The sequence below is a fragment of the Drosophila novamexicana genome, unplaced genomic scaffold, assembly GCF_003285875.2.
Source record: "Drosophila novamexicana strain 15010-1031.04,08,12 unplaced genomic scaffold, DnovRS2.1 tig00001583-arrow-arrow-pilon, whole genome shotgun sequence".
Classification (NCBI taxonomy): Eukaryota; Metazoa; Arthropoda; class Insecta; order Diptera; family Drosophilidae; genus Drosophila; species Drosophila novamexicana.
Window position 1 is genome coordinate 292,682 of NW_020824868.1, and position 19,819 is coordinate 312,500.

General features: G+C 42.9%; 2 protein-coding genes across 5 annotated transcripts in view; one reads left to right on the top strand and one right to left on the bottom strand.

Annotated features, from left to right (window-relative positions):
* The window catches only part of LOC115768064 (cAMP-specific 3',5'-cyclic phosphodiesterase), a 141,896-nt gene that overhangs the window by 21,480 nt on the left and 100,597 nt on the right, over nt 1–19,819 (bottom strand). For 2 of the 4 annotated variants that reach the window (XM_030712508.1, XM_030712507.1), the window contains exons 3-4: nt 10,712–10,888; nt 3,788–3,826 (exon numbers count right to left, since the gene is read on the bottom strand). In XM_030712508.1, the coding sequence (XP_030568368.1) occupies nt 3,788–3,826; nt 10,712–10,888 (216 nt within the window). Of the gene's footprint in view, nt 1–3,787; nt 3,827–10,711; nt 10,889–17,567; nt 18,241–18,297; nt 18,671–19,819 lie in introns of those variants that run through there. The other 2 variants (XM_030712514.1, XM_030712509.1) reach the window with 2 other exon arrangements.
* LOC115768065 (katanin p60 ATPase-containing subunit A-like 2) lies at nt 14,982–16,735 on the top strand. The gene has a single exon (XM_030712515.1). The coding sequence runs from the start codon at nt 15,086–15,088 to the stop codon at nt 16,634–16,636; it is 1,551 nt and encodes a 516-aa protein (XP_030568375.1). The 5' UTR covers nt 14,982–15,085; the 3' UTR covers nt 16,637–16,735.

Here is a 19,819-nt window from a genome sequence, read left to right on the forward strand (position 1 = left end):
TATCCCAAGTTTTCATAGATCTTAAAGTCTTCATTTAATTAAATAATCTTATAGGCAAGCTAAGTATTTTTTATAAATTTAAAATTCTTCTATTATATTTGATTTAATTTTTTATTTTTTAGGAAGATCTGTAGAAAAGGAGCTATTTATCATCGAACTAGCTGTGTAGATCCTTCGGGAATACCCCATAACAAATTACACACTCTCCCTATATTATTACCATATCACACACACACACACACACCTACACACGCCCACATAGTCGACATATCCAATGTCCGGCAAGGCAAGCAGGCGTCCTTGCCTGACATAACGGCAACAACAATAACAAACACATCATCATCATCATCATGTTCATTATCATCATCTTGAAGCACAATTCGCGCATATTATGCCTTCACCTGATTGTCTATCTCTGTTTTATTTTCATATTCTACAACTCACGCAAAATTAATTTCATCCTCTCCCTGTCCCACTCACACGCTCTCTCTTTATTTGTCAAGCTCGCTCTTTTGTCTTTTTTTGTGTTTTTTTTTTGTTTTTTTTTTTTTTTTTGCTCTAGCGCACTTACCCACGCTAATGCTTAATAAATTCTCAACTCAAATTGCCATTTGGCTGCCTTCGGGCGATCTCCATTTGTTGATGTTTTTGTTGTTGTTGTTGTTGTTCGCTTGAACGCTCATTACATAAGTATAAGGGGGAAAGAGAGAGACAGAGCAAGTGTAAGAGGGGGCAGCCAGGCGGCATGTAAATATGCACATTTGTATTTTAACTACTAACGTTTATTTTTAATATCTCTCGCAGGTTAGTCGTAAATGAGCGCACACACACGTAATTCTAATAATAATTTCGAGCAATTTTTAATTTAGCTAACCCACTTGTGTGTCCCGCTCGGCTGCTGCTTCTTCCATTCCACTTAAGCAGATATGAGCGAATGAGAGTGTGCGAGAGGGAGAGAGAGAGAGAGAAAGGCATGGGCACATTACTCATACGCCGCATGGGCCAGCGTCACACATAAATTGCCGCTACCGCCGCCGCCGCCGCCGCCGCCAAGATTTTTATTTTGATTCCGATTCCAATTTCAATTTCAATTGAGATTCCTCTGCCCGATGATTTCACATGCCCGATTCCCGATTACGATAATCATTCGCATCGTGCTTGGACTTGGTCCGCCCACTGCGTCACTTAACCCACTTGAATGACGAGCGGCAAGTGGCGCTGCATTCAATAAACAAATGTCGGCTGGGCACACACACACACACATACACACACACACGCATACTTACACACTCACACGACGGGCACTCAAACTCGAGAATAGAAGAAAAACATTTCAAGCAACTGTTGGCGCGTGATGGGGGCATTGGGTCAGCATAGAAAGAAATCTCGTGACTGACAGCAACGTGGGCATCGAAGTCGAGTCAAGTGACTGATGAAATTGTTCATAAACATTTACAAAACATAACATAACATAACATATGCTCTAATATAGATGTTTCTATTGGATGTTTCAGTTTAATGTTGATTAGCTACAATCAGAGGAAGCTCTTTTTAAGTCGAGGCTGTTTATTATACTATTCTACTATATATGTACGATACCTATTCTTACTAATCCTCTGCTACTTTATATTCTTTGAAGATTCATAATAAATATCTTTCATATATATTTGAATGTCAATAAATAAAAAGATATAAACTGAGATTCAATACGGATTTATCATATATCTTTGACGCCAAAAATGTCAAAGACATATACTTCAGTTATATTCAGAGCTATGAATATTTTATAAGCAATAAATCGTGCATAAAAATCATTCCAATAGCTAATAATATAATATAATAAAATTCTTAAATTTACTAATAATACGTTTTAAAGAGTTAGACAATACCAAACACTCTCCCCCGAGAAGATCCAACAAAATGTAAAGGTATGCAGCTTAATATTTGAGTACAAAAAATCAATTAAAGCTCTTTAACTGGAACTCGGCACAGATGTGACGAACACTTGCGGACTTTTTGAGGTATTTAAGAACTTTAATAGGAATTACGGAATACATTTCGAGTTTTGTACACCTCGCTGCACATTAGAAAAGAAAAAAAGTCTTCATATGGGGATTTTGCATGTACAGAATATGGATGCTTTTTTGAGTTTTGACTGCATGACAAATTCGTGTGTGGGATGCATTTTTATTAAAAGCACAAGAGGCCACTCAAATGCATGCAGACACACGCACACACACACACACACACACGCACGCACACAAAGAGTGCATCTGGCACACACACACATACACACACACGTAGTTGGGTGTGATTTGCATTGGGCACATGTCAAAATTTTGTTGAGGCGGCAAATTTAATACGCGAAAAGAACATATTTAATTTGGTTTGCAATCCCATTTTGCTCCTCCATTTTATTTTTTTTTTCTTGCTGTTGATTTTTTGCCTCGATGTCACGCTGCGTATGAATAATATGCACGTTACGTATACGACAGCGTCGCTGCATGTGGCGACGCGGCCAAGTGTGGATGCAAGGGACGCTGGTGGCGGTCGCTTTGGCTTGTGATTGAATTTGGCCAACGATAGTTGGGCGGTCAGATTCGGCGAAGGCAGCGCTGAGACTTTGACATTTTGCATTTTGCATTTGGACTGACCGAATTTCGTATTGGGCTTTTCCTTTTTCTTGTGCTTGTCGCACAGGAAATAGGAAATGTTTTTCATATTTAAATTAGCTGCGCTGTCGCCGCATCGCCTAGTTGTTGTTGTTGTTTTATACCACATCTTTGGCAGCTTTCATTCAACAGCTGCCCCTTGGCAGCGCCTCGCCAGCCTTGCCCCAAGCTGGCCGACAGTTTTTGCGCCTTTAATTGCGACGACGACAACGACAAATGATGACTGGGATGAAAATTTTTGGTGAATCGAGCAGCGTGCGCGGCACGTCATGTGAGATTCTTTGCCCCAAAAATAAAAGCAGCGTTATCTGACTCACGAGTGTTGCACACACATACACACACACACACACACAGAGTGGAAAGTGAAACGCTCTTCCAGCAGAAATGGAGAGCTATTCAATTACGAATAATATTGCCCAAGATTCTAGAGAGCATATTGATATAATATAATAATATCTATTGATATTTCAGCAAATATATAAATTAAAATATTTTGCATAATAATTGATATTTATTTGTTTGCGAATAAGCTGCATTCGGTAGCTACCGACTGCTGGGATACTCTGTTCCTAGTTTTCGCTACAAAGGCAGCATTTTTGGCCAGCGCAAATGGGCGTGGCAATTGATAAGAAAAAATTATATGCAATTTGTGGAGGTTGAAGACTGACTTTTTAAATTATGCACACATGGAACACAGAGCACAGAGTATAAACATTTTTGTGCAAAACTAATTGCTATAATTAATGAAATGGCTGAGAACTGAAGAATAATAGTAAATTATAATAAATATATATTGAATTCAACAGAAAAAATGAAAAATTATTCTAAGTTTTATTCCAAAGTTTAAGGAACAAGGCGAAATGTTCTTTTTACAAAGGTGCAACAAAAAAATGTAAGTTAAGACAAACATGCAACATAATAGAATACAAAAAAAAAAGGGAAAATATAAAGAACAATAACAACAACAACAAGACAAACAACAAGTGCAGCTCAAGCATACAATCAAGCAATAAACAGAGATAGCTACAAGTTAGTCGGAAATAGATAGATAGATATATAGATGATAGATAGATAGCTAGATAGATAGATAGATTGAGAGAACTGGGCATACGTACGATCTGTCAATGAGTATAGAGGCCTCCTGGTCTTTAAACCTGCAAAGGGTTACAATAATAAACAACGATAATAGTACAAATAACAGTAATAAGTAGATAGACTAAATATAGGGTAGATAGAGGTAAAACGAGTACAAAACACAAGTATCGATTATCAGCTATCGAGTTGCAACAAACAACAGTTAACAGAAATACACTAACCGAAAAACAGAACGAAAAAAAAAAACAGAACATCAAATACAATTTTATTTTATGATTGGATTTTTATTTTTTGGTTTTTCTCTTAGCGAGTTTTTCAATTTAGTTGAGTTTTTTTATTGCATATTTACTGGAAAAAAATAATTGACGCCTTTTTATTGTTGTTTAGAAAAGTGTATGCTACTGTTTAAGTGTGTGCACCTGTGTAGCTGTGTGTGTGGGTGTGTGTAACTGTGTGGGTGTGTGTGCCTGTGCGTGACGCCCTGAGGTATGCAATGAGAGGCAAATGGGATTGAAGCAGCTTAATTGAGACATCACGTGCTGCAGTTAAGCGTTGTGGGTGACTTATCCATGGGCAAGGGGCACGGCCAACGGGACAAGTTAGCCACGAGCTGTGGCACGTTTATTGCTGTTGCTGTTGACGTAGACAGCACGACGGCATTGACCCCGCCGGCAATTGATAGATAAGCGAGTGGCTCCTTTGGGGCAATGTCATGACGTCATTGTGTTGCGCGCGTAACAACTGCAACAGCAACAACGACAACGACAACGACAACTAAAACAACAACAGCAGCAGCAGAGGGAGAGGGAGAAGCAGAGGCAGAGGCAGCTGCAACATCAGCACAAAAGTCGAAGTTGAAGTGTTGACATTTAAAAACACACCACACTCACTCACACACACGCCCTCGACTAGCTTGTCTCTGACTTGCATTTTAAACATTTTGCAAATGCCAACGGCACACACACACACACACATACACATAACGCCCGCTAGCCACGCCCTAGCTGCCAGCTAGTTTTGTCCTTTGGCTTTAAAATGTTTTCCCTGGTTGCAAGTTGCAAGCAGCAGGCAGCAGTTGCAACTTGCAACTTGCAGCTTACAACTTTCAACTTTCAAAGGACTTTGCATGTCTACAGCTATGTGTGTGTGTATTTGTGTGTGTCCGTGTGTATGTGTGTCTTGTTGTGGTTTTTGCTGCATGTCCACCAATTGACCTGACCAAACACCTGCTCGGCACTCAGCTACGTTTACTTTTGGCATCAACACATGGCACAATTATCGCCTGAACGGCTTCGAGTATTGGTTTTGGCACTCGTCCTGCACTTGAATGCATCGGTAAAAAGGATCCTGCCTGTCAGCTGCTCAATATTAACTGCCCTCAACTGGCGCACTCGTGTTTGCGGCTGTGGCATGAATTGCTTGCCTGCATTCCACTTATTATTGAAGGAAAAAGTGAATTCCGAATCTTTAAATAAGTTCTAATCAAAACGCTATTCCAGCCATATTCCGGCAATCATATACGAATTCGATAAATGGAAATTACCTGGTGCCACGTTAATGTTGACTTCTATTCAGTTTACGCAGCAGTTTACGAGCTGCCAAGTTTTAGTCTTCAAATTTCGAGACTTTGCAAGTCTTACACGCTGGTGGGTGGATTTTGCGCAACGTATGAAATGCGTTTCATTTATGGTAAATTTGGGACATCGGATGTAGAAACTAATAAAAACCCCAACGTGGCGTGACATATATCACATATCACATAATCATAACATACATGCATATATCACATATACATGCATACATATGTTACATATACATACATATGAACGTGTAGATAAATAAAAAAATTCAACTTTCTAGCCTTTGCTGTTCCGACTCTTGCTTTCATCAAGGTAAGCTGCTTAATACTTGAACAATAGATATATATATGTATATATATATATATGCATAGATAGATCTTTAAAATATCCAAACATTGCATTGAATATAGATCCTTATGTTGGAATTCTCATAATAGCTTTGGAGCGCTTACTTATTAAACTATTTATCTGCTGCATTCAACTCTCATAATAAATTAAATTGTTATTCCTCTTTTGTTGTTTCTTCCTGCCGTTGTTGTTGTTATTTTATTTATGTTGTTTATTTGCCCTTGACATTTGGCAGCCGCAGTCAGTCAGCTAATTATTTGTTATTAGTGATGAAATCTTTATGAAATTTTCACTCAACTTGGTCGCTGTTTGTCATGACAGCTAAGCTGGGGCCAGTCAGCGCCAGAGTGTAGGGTATATAAGTGAATATGTATGTGTGTATGTGTGTATGTGTGGGCAATTGACAGGCTCATCAACAACATTGTTTGCAAGTGGCAGACTGGCAGACGAGGGAGCTGCGATATGTCTTACCAAAAATGTTCAAGTTGATTGAAAGCAAACGCAGCGAACGGATTCCGGACTACGCTTAGAAGACGTCCGACGCTCTACGCAAGGGGGAGCGGGTGGGGGTTTGCAGGGTAACTAGAGGCCTGCCAAAAACTTTAAAGCAGACCCAAAACTTTTTGGCCCGGCCCAGTCAGGTCGGAACAAGGGAGCAGCCAAATGCGGAAAATAAAGAGAAATAAATGCAAATTGTGTTGCTGTCGTTCGTCGCTGTCGCTGCCAAATGGCCGAAAAAGGGAGCCAAAAAATACCAAAAATATTTATTTCAACTATGTATAATTAAATCGTTTTTATGTTCTTGTCTAGTAGCATCAGCGCCTGGGGCCACTGCACTCGGGGGCACGTCTAACTTTAGCCAGCAATTTGTGACACAAGGACACATTTGCTTTGAGTCCAAAACGAATTTTTTTCTTTCTGTTTTTCGGCCTCTATATGAATAGCATAGATACCAGATTATATAATATATGTGGCACACATTTTAGCCAAGCACTTTGCACTGCATAGCTAAAAAGTCACTGGCTTGAATTTTTTAATAGTTTTGTTTTTCGCTTAATTTATGTTGAGTTGGTGCTCAGCTCATCGATTCGCAGTTCTAGGGCGTGTGTTTTGAATGGAGAATCGTTTAAAAAACAATGTTTAACAACACATTTCATATGGTTTCGCCCATTTTCCACGCTTGCGGGTGGAAGTCTTCGAAACTATGAGAGGAAATTATGCAGATCATATTGTCAATCATCAATCGGTCAGTCAGTTTATAAAGTCATTTGATACTTTAGAGAAACTTGCTAAGAAAGAAATGTTTTTCAGTTTATTTTATATGGGTACTTCACCCATTTTTAAGGGGAAATTATGCTGTTAAAATGCAGCTGCAGTGTTGTCAATGCTTCATGCGTATAAGAAAAAATATATATTTATTTAGGATAGGAAACATCGTTCCTTGACACATAATAAATTAAAGAGAAAAGGAAGAGAGAGAGAGAGAGAGAGAGAGTGAGAAAGAAATAGAGAGAGAGAACTAGAATTACACACACACATAAAACTGACATGAAGCGACGACATTCAGAAGTTATTTGGGATCAAAAGGACATCCATTAAAAAACTTTTGGTTTTAAGCATGTTCAAGAAAGATATCAAATTTAGACATAGATAAATCAAATAGTATGAGAATTCTGATTCAATGAGAAATATGTTGTGATACATCATTTGACAACATTTAATTATAATTAATTATTGCGCGCATTTCACCAAAGTGAATAGTTGCATATTAAACTCCACCGAATTCGACTCTCTGAGAAGTGTATTAAGATGTCGGTGCAATTTATTTTGGTACGGTTTTATTTTGCTTTGCTGCCTTCGCTTTAATGTGTTTATAAGTATGTTTGTGGCACACACTTGATGGGCAAACGGTTCATGTTGTTGTTTTTATTTGAAGGCGTATCGCCGGGATGCAGCAGTAAGGGGGCCAAGGGGGGCAAGGGGGGGTGGTTTAAGTGTTTTGCGGTCCAAATATTTTTGCAATTTTTCATCTACGATTTGCGCGATATATTTTTGCGTTTTGGCCTTTGAGCATCGCCCAGACGCGGGGCAGAGAGAGCCAAAAAGTCGTGTAAAAATAGCTGTAAAATGCCTCTGTGCCCAAGGTTGCATTTCGCCGCTGACCATATGCCAGGCCAATTCCATACGATGTAGTGTTTTTTTCTCTCTTTTATTTTGACTAGATGCTACCTGATGCTTTGATTTTACAGTTGTTGTTATACCCCGAACCCGTTGCACGTGGGTTAAAAGGATATACTGGCTTTGTGCGAATGTATGTAACAGGCAGTAGAAACCGACTTTGATTCTTCTGCCTCTCAGTCTGTCTGTCCGTTAGTTTAGGCACCTCGATCTTAGAACCTATAGGTGCTACGAACTTGAAATTTTAGAACTTGAAATTCTGAAACAAAACAAGTCATTCAGCGATCATTTGCGTCGTTTACATAAAATCAATAAAAATAAATATCGATATCCTATTTTTTTGAGCATATCTCGAAGTTTAGAAGAGCTAGAAACACCAAATTTGGTAAGCAGACTTTTAATTTTTCCCAAAAAAAAAAATAAAATGAATCCCATATTTATAGATATAAACGTGAACTTAAAATGCTACATATTTGAATGATGCTTTTATGTCCTGAAAGTTTGGTGAAGATCGGACAATAAGCTCCGAAGTTAACTTAATCACGAAAGCGTTGCCCACAGTGTGGGAGGAAAGAAGATCTGCGCTGGGTTCAGGGTATCTGCCAGTCGGGCACTCACCACTAGAACACACTTGTTGGCTTTGTTTTTGTGTGCAATTATTTTGTTATTATTGTTTTAATGTATAATCATGTGGCGTTGAGAAACGCATCAAAAACTTAAATGTTGTCGCGCTTCTTGCACAAAACATGGCTGCCAAAAAAAATGCATTTCCGGTTTCCAGTTGCATAACGATGGGAATGTTTTCGTACGACTGAGCTCTCATATGTGCTTGATTAACCAATCGTAGTCTCAATAGTGCAACAATATTACAGCTAAATGTTCTTTGTCGTCCCTGCATACTGAGCAAAGTTGTTGTTGCTAGTCGAGAAGGCTTCGTGCAAACAATGATTAAAGCCGGGCCAAACCACTCGAAGAAAGAGTTTAGAGCACAGATTGGAGAGAGAGAGAGAGAGAGAGAGAGAGAGAGAGAGAGAGAGAGAGAGAGAGAGAGGAGTCTGGAGCTGCTGGTCAGGAATTTATACCAAAGAGCCAGCTAGATGTGGCGAAATGCTTGCTATGAATTTTAGAAATGCCATCAATGGAACGACTCTTGACCAGCATCAAATGATGATGTTGCCAGCTCGGCTCTAGGGGCAACACAGCGATGCCATTGAAATGTGGCAAAGTGCCTGAAATACCGCAAACGATGGTAAACACACTTGCGCCCACACACACCCGCACACAGATACTTATATACGAGCATGCAGTAAAGGTGTGGCTTGGCGAATAGTAACAGCAAAGGCAGCCAGACAAGAGCAACAGATGCTGAAAATTGGTGGTACATATTTGCGAGATGGTAATGGAAATGTTCAACAGCGAAAAGATAGCATGTACGAGGCGAAAGACCAAAAATTGTTGAGGAAAATTTCTTTAAATCACTTGTGATATACATTTGAAGCATGGATACAAAAGTTCTAGAAGCTGAGGGTTTGGGCAGCAGTTGAGGTAGTTGAAAAAAAAGTAACAAACGTTGGAACAGTTGTAAGCAAAATCAATGTTGTATAAACTGTAGAAATATAAATATTTACAAATAGTAGTAGAAATTGTAGAAGAGCGTAGTTATAGAAGTAGTAGTGAAAATAGTAGTAGTAGTAGTAGTAGTAATGGTAGAAGTTGAAAAACTCAAAAACTCAGTAGTAAATAAGGTAGGAGTAAATGTAGTAGTACTAGAAGAAGTAGCTGTGGTATTTGCATTATAAGTCACAATAATAATAGAACTTGAAATAATAGTAGTATAATAATTGGTAGTACGAAAATTTGTCGATGTAGTAGCAGAATTAGAATAGAAATAGTCATTAGAATACAAGAATAGTAGTATATTAGAAGTAGGAGTAGAATGCGTCGAGATAGTAGCAAAGTAACGCAAGTGGTGGAAATACTAGTTAATGTAGTAGAATTAGTAGGAACAGTTGTCAATGTAGTAGTAGAATTAGAAGAGTACGAGCAAATGATGTCGACTTAGCATTAAAGTTAGTAGCAGTCGTTAGAATTAGGTGTAGGTAGAAGAGTCCATAGGCAAATTAGAAGTAGAAGTTGACTAGTAGTAAAAGTAGTATTATAGGTAGGAGTAGAAGTTGCAATAGTTGTTGATGTATTAGTAAAATTAGAAGCAGTAGGAGTAGAAGGTGTCGATAACGCCTGCGTAGCAGTCCTAGACTAAGGTGTGAAAACGAAAATATAAGAATAGGCATTTGTCAAAATAGTAGTAGAAGCTGGCCGCAAAGAGGAAATATAACGAATTGTAAACGGAAATTAAGTCAGGTTAAGCTACATCAGCTGGTATCATTGGATTTAGAGCGATAGCAGGAGATGTTCATAATAGAATTGAATAAGTAAAGAGCTGCTGGACTTTTGTTTCTTCAAAGTATTTCACAAGAAATGAACATGAGTGATAAATGTGTTATGCAATTTATGAAGCTATCGTGAGAGCAAAGAGCGAAGGGATCATTTGCATTTTTGATCTACACTCGTTATATTTATGCATAAGGTTGATGAGAATGTCACTTGTGATGATGATGTTGATGATGTTGAGTTAAAAATGCGTGTGAATATTGTATAAAACTCAAATAATCATAAAACATGAAAATGAAAATGAGAATGAAAACAAATATATGACGTACGCTGTATAGTCTGGATAACTCGATAATAAAATGTAGCCGATATGCGAGATGTCAATTGGAAAATAAGCGTAAGACCGAACCAATAAATATCAAATGAAGTTTGGCAATGGGTACTTACCTTTCGCTAGCAATGCTTGAGTTCCTTGACATTGACTTTGGTGACATCTCAAAGTCCGAATCGGAACGATATAGAAACGATTCGCGACGTTGCGGTAAATTCTGTAGAACCAAACCGGCGCTGGGTGAACCGCCCTCAAGTGGTGATCGGGCGCCCTGGCCATTTTCTACATCGAAGCTGCAAGAAAATTATATGAATTAGTTGGACAGTTGGTACGTTAATTACTTAGCTATTTAGTCAGTTACTAACTGCTCACATTGTGAGCGTAAATAATTGAAAAGTCAACGGGAGTTTGGCCCAAGCTTGAGTCGTGTTATAGACGGTCATGTTGACTTGACACAGCGAACTTTTTCCGAGTGGTTCGGTTCGCAGTTGGCAATGGCTTGCGAGGGTTGTTGGAGAGGGGAGGGGGGATGATACACTAGCGACGACCTACAGGAAACGGAAGCGCGCCTAACAAGGCGCTTTTAAAGTTTTTCAATTCGTTAGACATTTTTGCCCTTTTCGTACGGTTTTTCTTTGTCAGCGTCGACTGCGACTGCAACGTCGACAGCGACGCCGACAGCGGCGTCATTGTTGCTTATGAAAACTTTTGCGCCAACTCTGCTAAAAACGTAACAGTCCCAGGCCCCGGCACAGAAAACAAGCGTCAAACTCTAGCCTCCGCCAGCCCCGCGTCGCTGGCCACCGCGAACCAAATGTAGCCAAGTTTATTGAGAACTTGCTAAAAGTTGACTTCGCTACAGAGACGTGTTCCCTAGGGCCGTTGGCGCCGTCAACGGCGTGTTGAAGTCGCGCCAAAGTTGTGCCGCTGATCAAGTTACAGCGGTTGCAAGCATCAACTTTATAAGTAAGCCTAACCGCTAGATGGCGCGCCAAAAATGTATGGCTTTTGTGCGTCCTCTGGCGGAATTTAGCTTTTTGGTGTGCTGCTAAAACTATTTGGGAATTCTAAACGAAATACTCTCCAAATGAATAACAAACAAGTGAAATTATTGATATCAATTATGTATGTTAAGATCTGAAAGAGCTCAATCAGATATCGTTGAATTGTAATTACACTTATTAAATCGGCTGACAATACGATAAACTGCAAGCTAAAATGTTAAATGGAGCTCTATGAAATGCAGCTGCCAGCTATTTATTGCTAGTTGCCACAGTCGACAGCTGCCCTGATTCTGTTGCAACCAAAGACAGCAAGGCAACAAACACTAACGGCCAGAGACAGTGACTGGCATCAATCTGAGAGGGCGTTGTCATAATTAAGGAAAATACTTTCATAAACAAAAACAGATGCCGTACAGCAAGTTGTTAGCCCGTTTGGCTGCTGGTCTTAGTACTTTGGCCTGTGGACGCTGTGACGCAGCTGTGTCCTTGTTGGCGGCCTCGTTCTATCGCTGTCATTCCTTATGCTCCTTATAGCTCCTGTTGCCCATCGCCGACGCCGACGCCGCCGCCGCCAGTCAGCTCATTGAAGGCCACGCTTTTGGCAGCGAAAGTCGTAAAGAAAAATGATGTTTTAAGTAAAATTTATATCGGGGTCATTAAGTAAACTTGGCACAAAGTTGACGCTAGCCACGTATTGTTGTTGTTGTTGCTGTTGCTGCTGATACTGTTGTATCGCTTTTTATTGTTGTTGTTGTTGTTGTCGTGCGCAACAATGTCGCCATTTACCATGGCATACTTTGAAGTACTTTTCAAAGTTATGAGGCAGGCAGCGAGCCACAGTTTTCAGTTTTAAGTTGGCACAACTTTCAGTTTCGCTTTGCAGCTTTTATTTCTGTTATTTTTGTTGTTGTTGTTGCTTTTTTTGTGCGCAAGCAACTCTTCGAAGCGTGCTTCATTTAACATATTTGCCACATAATGTTGAGAATTGAATAATATATATAATTTTCTTTGTTTCTTGCTGCCTCGCCATGAGACGCAAAGTTTGCAGCTATTCAGTCATTTACTCATTCACTCATTCAGTCATTCTGTCATTCATTCTTTTATTCATTCTTTCACTCACTCCCCCATTCATTTAGACATTCATTCAGTCGTGCATACAATCATTTCACATCCAGCTACTTCCTTCCTAACAAACTAATTAAGTTGGGCCGTTTTGAGTCTTGGCTTCTTACTGGCTTGCCTCTGGCAGCAGTTGGAATCTATGCCACACAACAATCAGAGCACACACAACCCACACACACTCGGTGACACACTCATCACAATCAGCTCGGGTCGTACATTTATTTGCACATTTAATTAGGCGCACGAGGAGCGACTGCCGTGGGGCACATTTCCTGCCTGCCTGCTTGCCACAACAATGACAAGCTCAATGCGTAGCAGTCTCCAACCCTTTTTTGAGTCATTGTCTTTTTGCCTAGCTAGGTGTTGGCATTAAGCGGCTGCTTTGCTGCTGGCTTCGGCTTTGGCAACGCCTGCAAGTATGCAACACGCACGAGTCGAGCCGTTGGGGCACGCAATTTAAATGTATGCAATTGTTTTTGCCTTGGCCTTAAAGCTCAAAGCATTCGTAATGCATTGAGCAGCTAGTTTTATGCTCATGCCACGAACTGCTGACATAATCATTAATGCCGAGGCGCACTAATGGAGTGCCGCGCAGGCCAATGAGTGCATTCAATGAATACATTCAGAACTGCACTGATATAAGACCTTGGCCACAATATTCCCAGCAGCTGCAACTGAAACCGAACGCAGAAACCAATCCAGCGGCACATGCAGCGACACTTGTGTGTGGCAGCTGCTTTTGAGCCAACACAAACACAGAAAACAACAAACAAAAAAAAAAAAAAAAAAAAAAAAAAAAAAAAACTATCACAAGGCCATTAACAAAAGCCTGAGACTGACTGCCATGTGCAATGGGTGTGCAAAGCAAGCTGGGGCAGAGCGTGTGCAGCGGATGGGTTTGACACCAAAAGATTCGAGCAGCTGGAGGCGTCACGGTAGCCATTGCCATTGCTGTGTGCAAACCAAATTAAAAGTGCGAGTGAAGCAGCGTGCGTTATGAAATGAGCACACACACACACACAACTAGTCAGAGCTTCCCCTAACTGCCAACCGTAGCCCGCCCGCCATTCGGCCCACCTCGCAGCTACCTTGGCTGTTGATGTTTTTTTTAAGAGGCGGAATTCTGATAGGCAGCATATGATGCATATGAATGTTGCATTGCCTGGCAGTGTGGCAGCAAAAAGATGCCGCCCATCAGAATCGTTGATTCTCATTTCATTGCGTCGTGCATTTGATTAACCGTTGGCACAGCTGTCGCCCTGGTGGCCACCAGAAACAAATTGTGCATGCAACTTCTTGGCAACGTTGGACGACACAACGGCCAACGCACATTGGCCAACTTATTGCAATTCACCTAATGACTCAGCAATGCGAGCACATTCACTAGCTCATCACACTTGTCCACTTGTCACAGATCCAAGCAAATCGTTATGTGAACCATAGACTAGAAGAGCCTAATATAAAAGTTTTCTTTTGGATCCTATAAGCTTTCAGGGAAGATAATGTCTTCATTGCCCTGGTTAACTATCATTCAGTTGCTTAATTTAAGGAACAATTAGTTACAACTGTTTTTCTACTTCTTGTACCTCAAATGCCTTTCTATGCGATTCTCAGCCAGCTTAAACTGAAAAAAGAGTATTTGGCTGCGGTTTGGCCGTTTGTTTTTGGTGTTTCCTTCTTGCTCTGCTCAGTTTTAATTAGTAGCTGACGCACACACAAACACACACACTCACGTAGACACACTCACATTTGACGCACGGTTCGTGGCAGCTGAACAGATGCCAAACCCCACCCAATCTATCTGCTAATCAGCCGCATTTTCACTCATCTCGCCGCAACAATTCGCATCTTGTTGACTTTTGCGGCTAAACATATTTGCGGTGGTCTATACTCAAAATGTTGATGACTGTTTGCTGCAGCTGGTGGACTACAGCCAATGGCAACAGCGTTGTTATACGCACAGTGGGACCAAAAACATCCAGTCTAGGGCTAAAATGATAGCTGGCTTAGCTACGCATAATAGACAGCTGCGCAGACACACAATTATGGCCGTGACATTTAACGAAGATATGACAAGAAACGCCATGAACATGCCATGAGTTTTGTCTGTCGACCCCACTGTGCAGCTGTATGAGGTTGCCCTGCACAACCCTGGCGTGTTTGTTATGGCAACTCTATTTGAAGCAGGCAAACAATGCGAATGTTGTCAGTGAATAGGGTTTTACTTGAAGTTAGACGCGCGGCGCTCGACAATAAACAGGCAACAATCGAAAGATAAATAGTCCAATAAATATATATATTAAATACACATACAGCACACACCAACAGTTAGTGGCCAGAGGAAAGCTCGTGCTGCCCAGCCAGATGAAGCCTCAAACCAAATATGGAGTTGCGGCCACAGCTGCCTCGACGGTGCTCTGCGAGGATGTGCGAAATTTTACCACACGGCGACGCAATCTCTTGTATCTGATGCACCGCTATTTGCTAGAGAACGGCTATTACAGCAGCGCGGAGGCGCTCAAGGGCGAGGGGCGACTCACCGAGGAGTACGAGCTGTGCGACAACGTCGACCTGGACGCCATCTATCTGGAGTACGCGAGCTTCTTCAATCTGAAGTTTGGCAAATATCCGCGCATTCTAAAGAAGATGGGTCCCAAGCTCAAGGTGGAGCTGAACTCCACCAAGTCCGGGAAGAATGCGACAGGTGCACCGGACCAGTCACTATCGCAGTCACACTCACAGTCACAGTCACAGTCGCAGTCACAGCAGCGTCCCGGTGATGCACAGGCCTGCTGGCATGCGGGCGTTGGCGCTGCGACAGCCGCAGCTGCCGCCAGCCTGGCCACAGAGCAGCTGCAGCAGCAGCAACAGCAGCTGCAGCAACAGGGACCTGGACAACTGCAGGCGAATCGCCTGGCGCTGCACATCAAAAAAATGGAGACGGCCGAATCGACACCAGAGCCACGTTTGGGTGCACTGACCGAAATTGAACACGGCCATGCGGGCGACGATGCCCTCTTTGCCTCGCTGGAGTGGCAGGCGCTGGCCGAGCTGGTCAAGACGAGCATTCTGTGCGAGGACATTAAGCTGCGCTGGACGGACGTCTGCGGCAATCAGTGCGCCATTGAGCTGGTCAAGGAGGCGGTCCTAACGCCCATCGAGTATCCGCAGCTGTTTGCGCATGGCTTGAAGCCCTGGCGCTCGCTGCTACTGCACGGACCGCCGGGCAGTGGCAAGACCTTTCTGGCCAAGGCGCTGTACGCCGAGACGCGTGGCAAGGTGACATTCTTCAATATCACGGCCAGCATTATGGTATCCAAGTGGCGCGGCGAGTCGGAGAAAATATTGCGTGTGCTGTTCCACATGGCAGCACGTCGTGCGCCCTCCGTGATTTTCTTCGACGAGATTGAGAGTCTGACCTCGAAGCGGGATCGCGCCACCGATCATGAGTCGTCGAAACGTTTCAAGAACGAGCTGCTGCAGCTGCTCGACGGCATGGAGCATACGCTCAGCGGCGTCTTTGTCCTGGCCAGCACCAATCTGCCCTGGGACATCGATGAGGCCTTCCTGCGACGCTTCGAGAAGAAGCTGCTCGTCCAGCTGCCCAGCGCTGCCGAGCGCTCCATTCTCATCAGTCGCCTGCTGGGCACAACGGTGAGCCTGACGTTTCGACTGCTCGAACAGCTGGTACATCTCTCCGAGCACTTTACCGGCGATGAGATTCGCCTGGCCTGCAAGGAGATCAGCATGCAGCGGATGCGCTGCGCTACGCGCGCCTGTAAGGAGGCGAATGCACCAAAGGAATCACCGGCCGCTCAGGAGGCGACCCTGGAGCGTGCCTTCAAGCAGATACGACCGTTAGGCATGAAGCTGCTGGCCAGGCACGAGCAGTGGCAGCAGGAGAACGGATCATGAGTAAATTAATCCAAATCAAACGAAAGTATTATTGCCTTTCACGCACATTGTCGAATCCATTCAATAAAAACATTCAACCAGGAGAGCCTACAATGCAGGGGGTTGCTTAAGCAGATTCTTTAGAAATGCAATTCCGACTGCGCAAGCAAATCCTTTGGCTATGATATATTGGGGGATATGCCAGTTATGGATGCGTAAGCCTTAAGCAAGAACTTTCTATTAGGGGTAAATGAAAACAACAATTGATATAGGATGAAAGGGAAAACTGAATAAAGAGTCCATAAGGAAACAAAAACCACTAAAAATCAGGCAATTGTCGCTAGAATCGATGGCAATAATTGATTAATGGGAATGTATAGTAAAATAGTATCGACTTATAAGTCGATAAACTCATGTGTAATGCAGTTGAGAAGAAATTACCCGGGTCAAAAGGGTGGGTCAGGCAGTTACAAAGCCGCTCAAATCCCCATTCAATTTCATTTATTTTTCAAATTAACATTTGTTGCTGCATTTGAACCAGTAACTTTCCGTTTGCTGGTTCGACGCTCAGACACGGGCTCAAAGCGTCTCAGGCGCAAAGCTCATTTATGTGACTGCGATCTTGATGATGTTCCCTCCCACTTATAGGTCGAATCGGCCCAATCGATAATTTGGATAGCCGATAGTGACCACCATCAAAACGAAACTATTATTATTATATAAATGGCCTTAATACAAAGGATCATTTCTCCATCTCTTGGCTTGTCTATGTAAGGGCTGGTTCAAGAGAGAGAGAAGAGAAACCTCGGACCACTTAAAGGTTGTAAATAAACAAGAAAACAATGTAAAATAAGCAGAGAGCGTGACAGAGAGAGAGAGAGAGAAAGAGAAACGGATAGTAAAAAGGAATTAAAAGAGATATGAACGCAGCGTGTCGATGCGTTGGCATTACCTTCCCGTTGTGCGACGTCTCGCTCCCGCGATGGTCATCCGGGAGACATAGCGTCTGATGCGGCCGCTGGAACGCCGCTGGCTGCTGATCGGCACCGAGCCGGCTACAGAGCGTCCACTGTTATCGGTGGTCGTCGAGCTGCGCCGATCGCTGCCGACCATGATATCAGAGCACAAGGACGAGGATATGATGGAGGCAGCCGATCTGCGCTTGGCACCCGTAAAGGTGCCGCCGCCGCTTGAGGATGTTGTCGTTGCCGAGCTATCGGAGCGCGAGAAGAGCGAGGAGCGTTTGCTGCGACTGCTCGAGGTGCCTGTGGCATCCTGTATATTGCTATAGAACTCCTCCGTTTCGCGATCATAGCTCTCATCCTCATCATCGTCCATCGGCGGCCGCTCCTCATCCTCAAACTCCTCCGCCTCGGTGGCCATTGTATCGCTACGCTGCGTCAGCCCCCGTCCACCGCTCGACGAGGTGGAGCCAGCCTGCAGCTGGTAATACTCATGCTGGCCATGCCCAAAGTCGCGCGATCCCCGCGACCGGCTGCTGCTGGTGCCGAGCGTGCGGTATGGCGCCGTTGCCGTTGCCGTTGTTGAGCCCGAGTTACTTGTCGTGCTCGTTGCACCTAGGGAATGGCGTTTCATGCCAGCTCCGCCGCCACCGCCGGCACTAGCTGGTATGCCAATGCCTGTGCATGCCGCAGTTACGGCTGCTCTGCGCTCAGCGTTGCCCGTTTCCCCCTCGCCGTCGCTTTCGCCACCGCCGACGCTGCCGCTGAATGTGACCTCGTGGAATTTGGAGGATTTGCGACGTGCACGTGGCATATGCTCCGCATGCCCATGGCCATTGCCCATTGTTGTGATAGAGGAGCGCGGTCCGTTGTTATTGTTAAACAGTTGCTGTTGTTGTTGTTGTTGTTGTTGTTGTTGCTGCTGCTGCTGTTGCTCCTCCTCGTCGGCAGCCGGGCCCGTGCCAGGCATCAGGGTCAGCGCCAGCGGTGGGCGTCCGGCTGCGGCGCCATATGCGCGACGGCGACTCCAGGGAAAGGCGCGTATAAATGCAAATATAATAAACAATGTGGCAATCATATTGTTGTGCTTGGTTGGTTTGGTTAGCTCGACTGCTGGTGGGTTGTTATCCAGTGGGTCTAGTGCTGCTCTGGCATCTCGAGTTGAAATTCGTTTAATTGTCGCGTTTCGTTGCGCTTTACTTTACTCGATTCTGATTATTTTCAATGAATGCGTTCGATATATTTTAATTAACTTTAATTTTATTCGTGTTTGCTTTTAATATTGCACTTAACATTTCGTTATCATAAAAAGCGCTAAAGAGGGAGAGAGAGAGAGAGGTTGCGAGGGTGAGAGAAAGAGAGAGAGAGAGAGAGCGAGAGAGCCAGAAAGATATGCGAGCAGACATCTGTTGCGGAAACGGAAGTTGAGCCTACACAGCGATAGGCACACACAAGCACACGCATATAGAGACTGAGTGAGAGGGAGGGAGATTGAGAGAGAGGGAGATTGAGAGAGAGAGAGAGAGAGAGAGAGAGAGAGAGAAAGAGCGAAAGAGCGAGGGCTAGCAGAACAACAAGTGTGTGATGGAGAGAGAGAGGGAGAGAGAGAGTCAGAGCCAAAGAAGGCTTTCATGCTGATAATTTTACTAGTTATTGGTCCACCCTTCACAGGGACTAAACATCGAGGGTATTCCAGCTTAACCAACTGTTAAATTTGATATGTACTTTGCAGGTCACATTAATTATCATACTTTCAATGACTGAAAAATAGTTTAGAGCCAACAGTAAAACGAGAAAAGGCCTGTCAGCTTTGACAGCAAGTTAAGAAAAACAAAAAGTAAATCAAAACTAGGTTTCAGTTTAACAGCTATATAACAAGAAAGCACGAATATAGATACAGAAATTAGGCAATATCAATGTGTCAATAGGATAGCTCATACATCTCAAGCATCAATCAATACAAAAGAATAAGATTCAGCCATTATCTGAATTTAGACATAGCATATTATTAGCAGACTCTTAGCATGTGAATAGGATATTTTATGCTTTGACATTCTGCATAGCTGCATACATCTCAAGCATCAATCAATACATAAGAATAAGAAGCGCGCATTAGTTGAATTTAGACATAGCATATTATTTGCAGCCACTTAGCATGTTTGCTGTAATCTGGCAGTTTAATACTACGCTTCCTTTGATCGAGTGCACTAACTGATTGACAGACTGATTGACTGCCTGATTA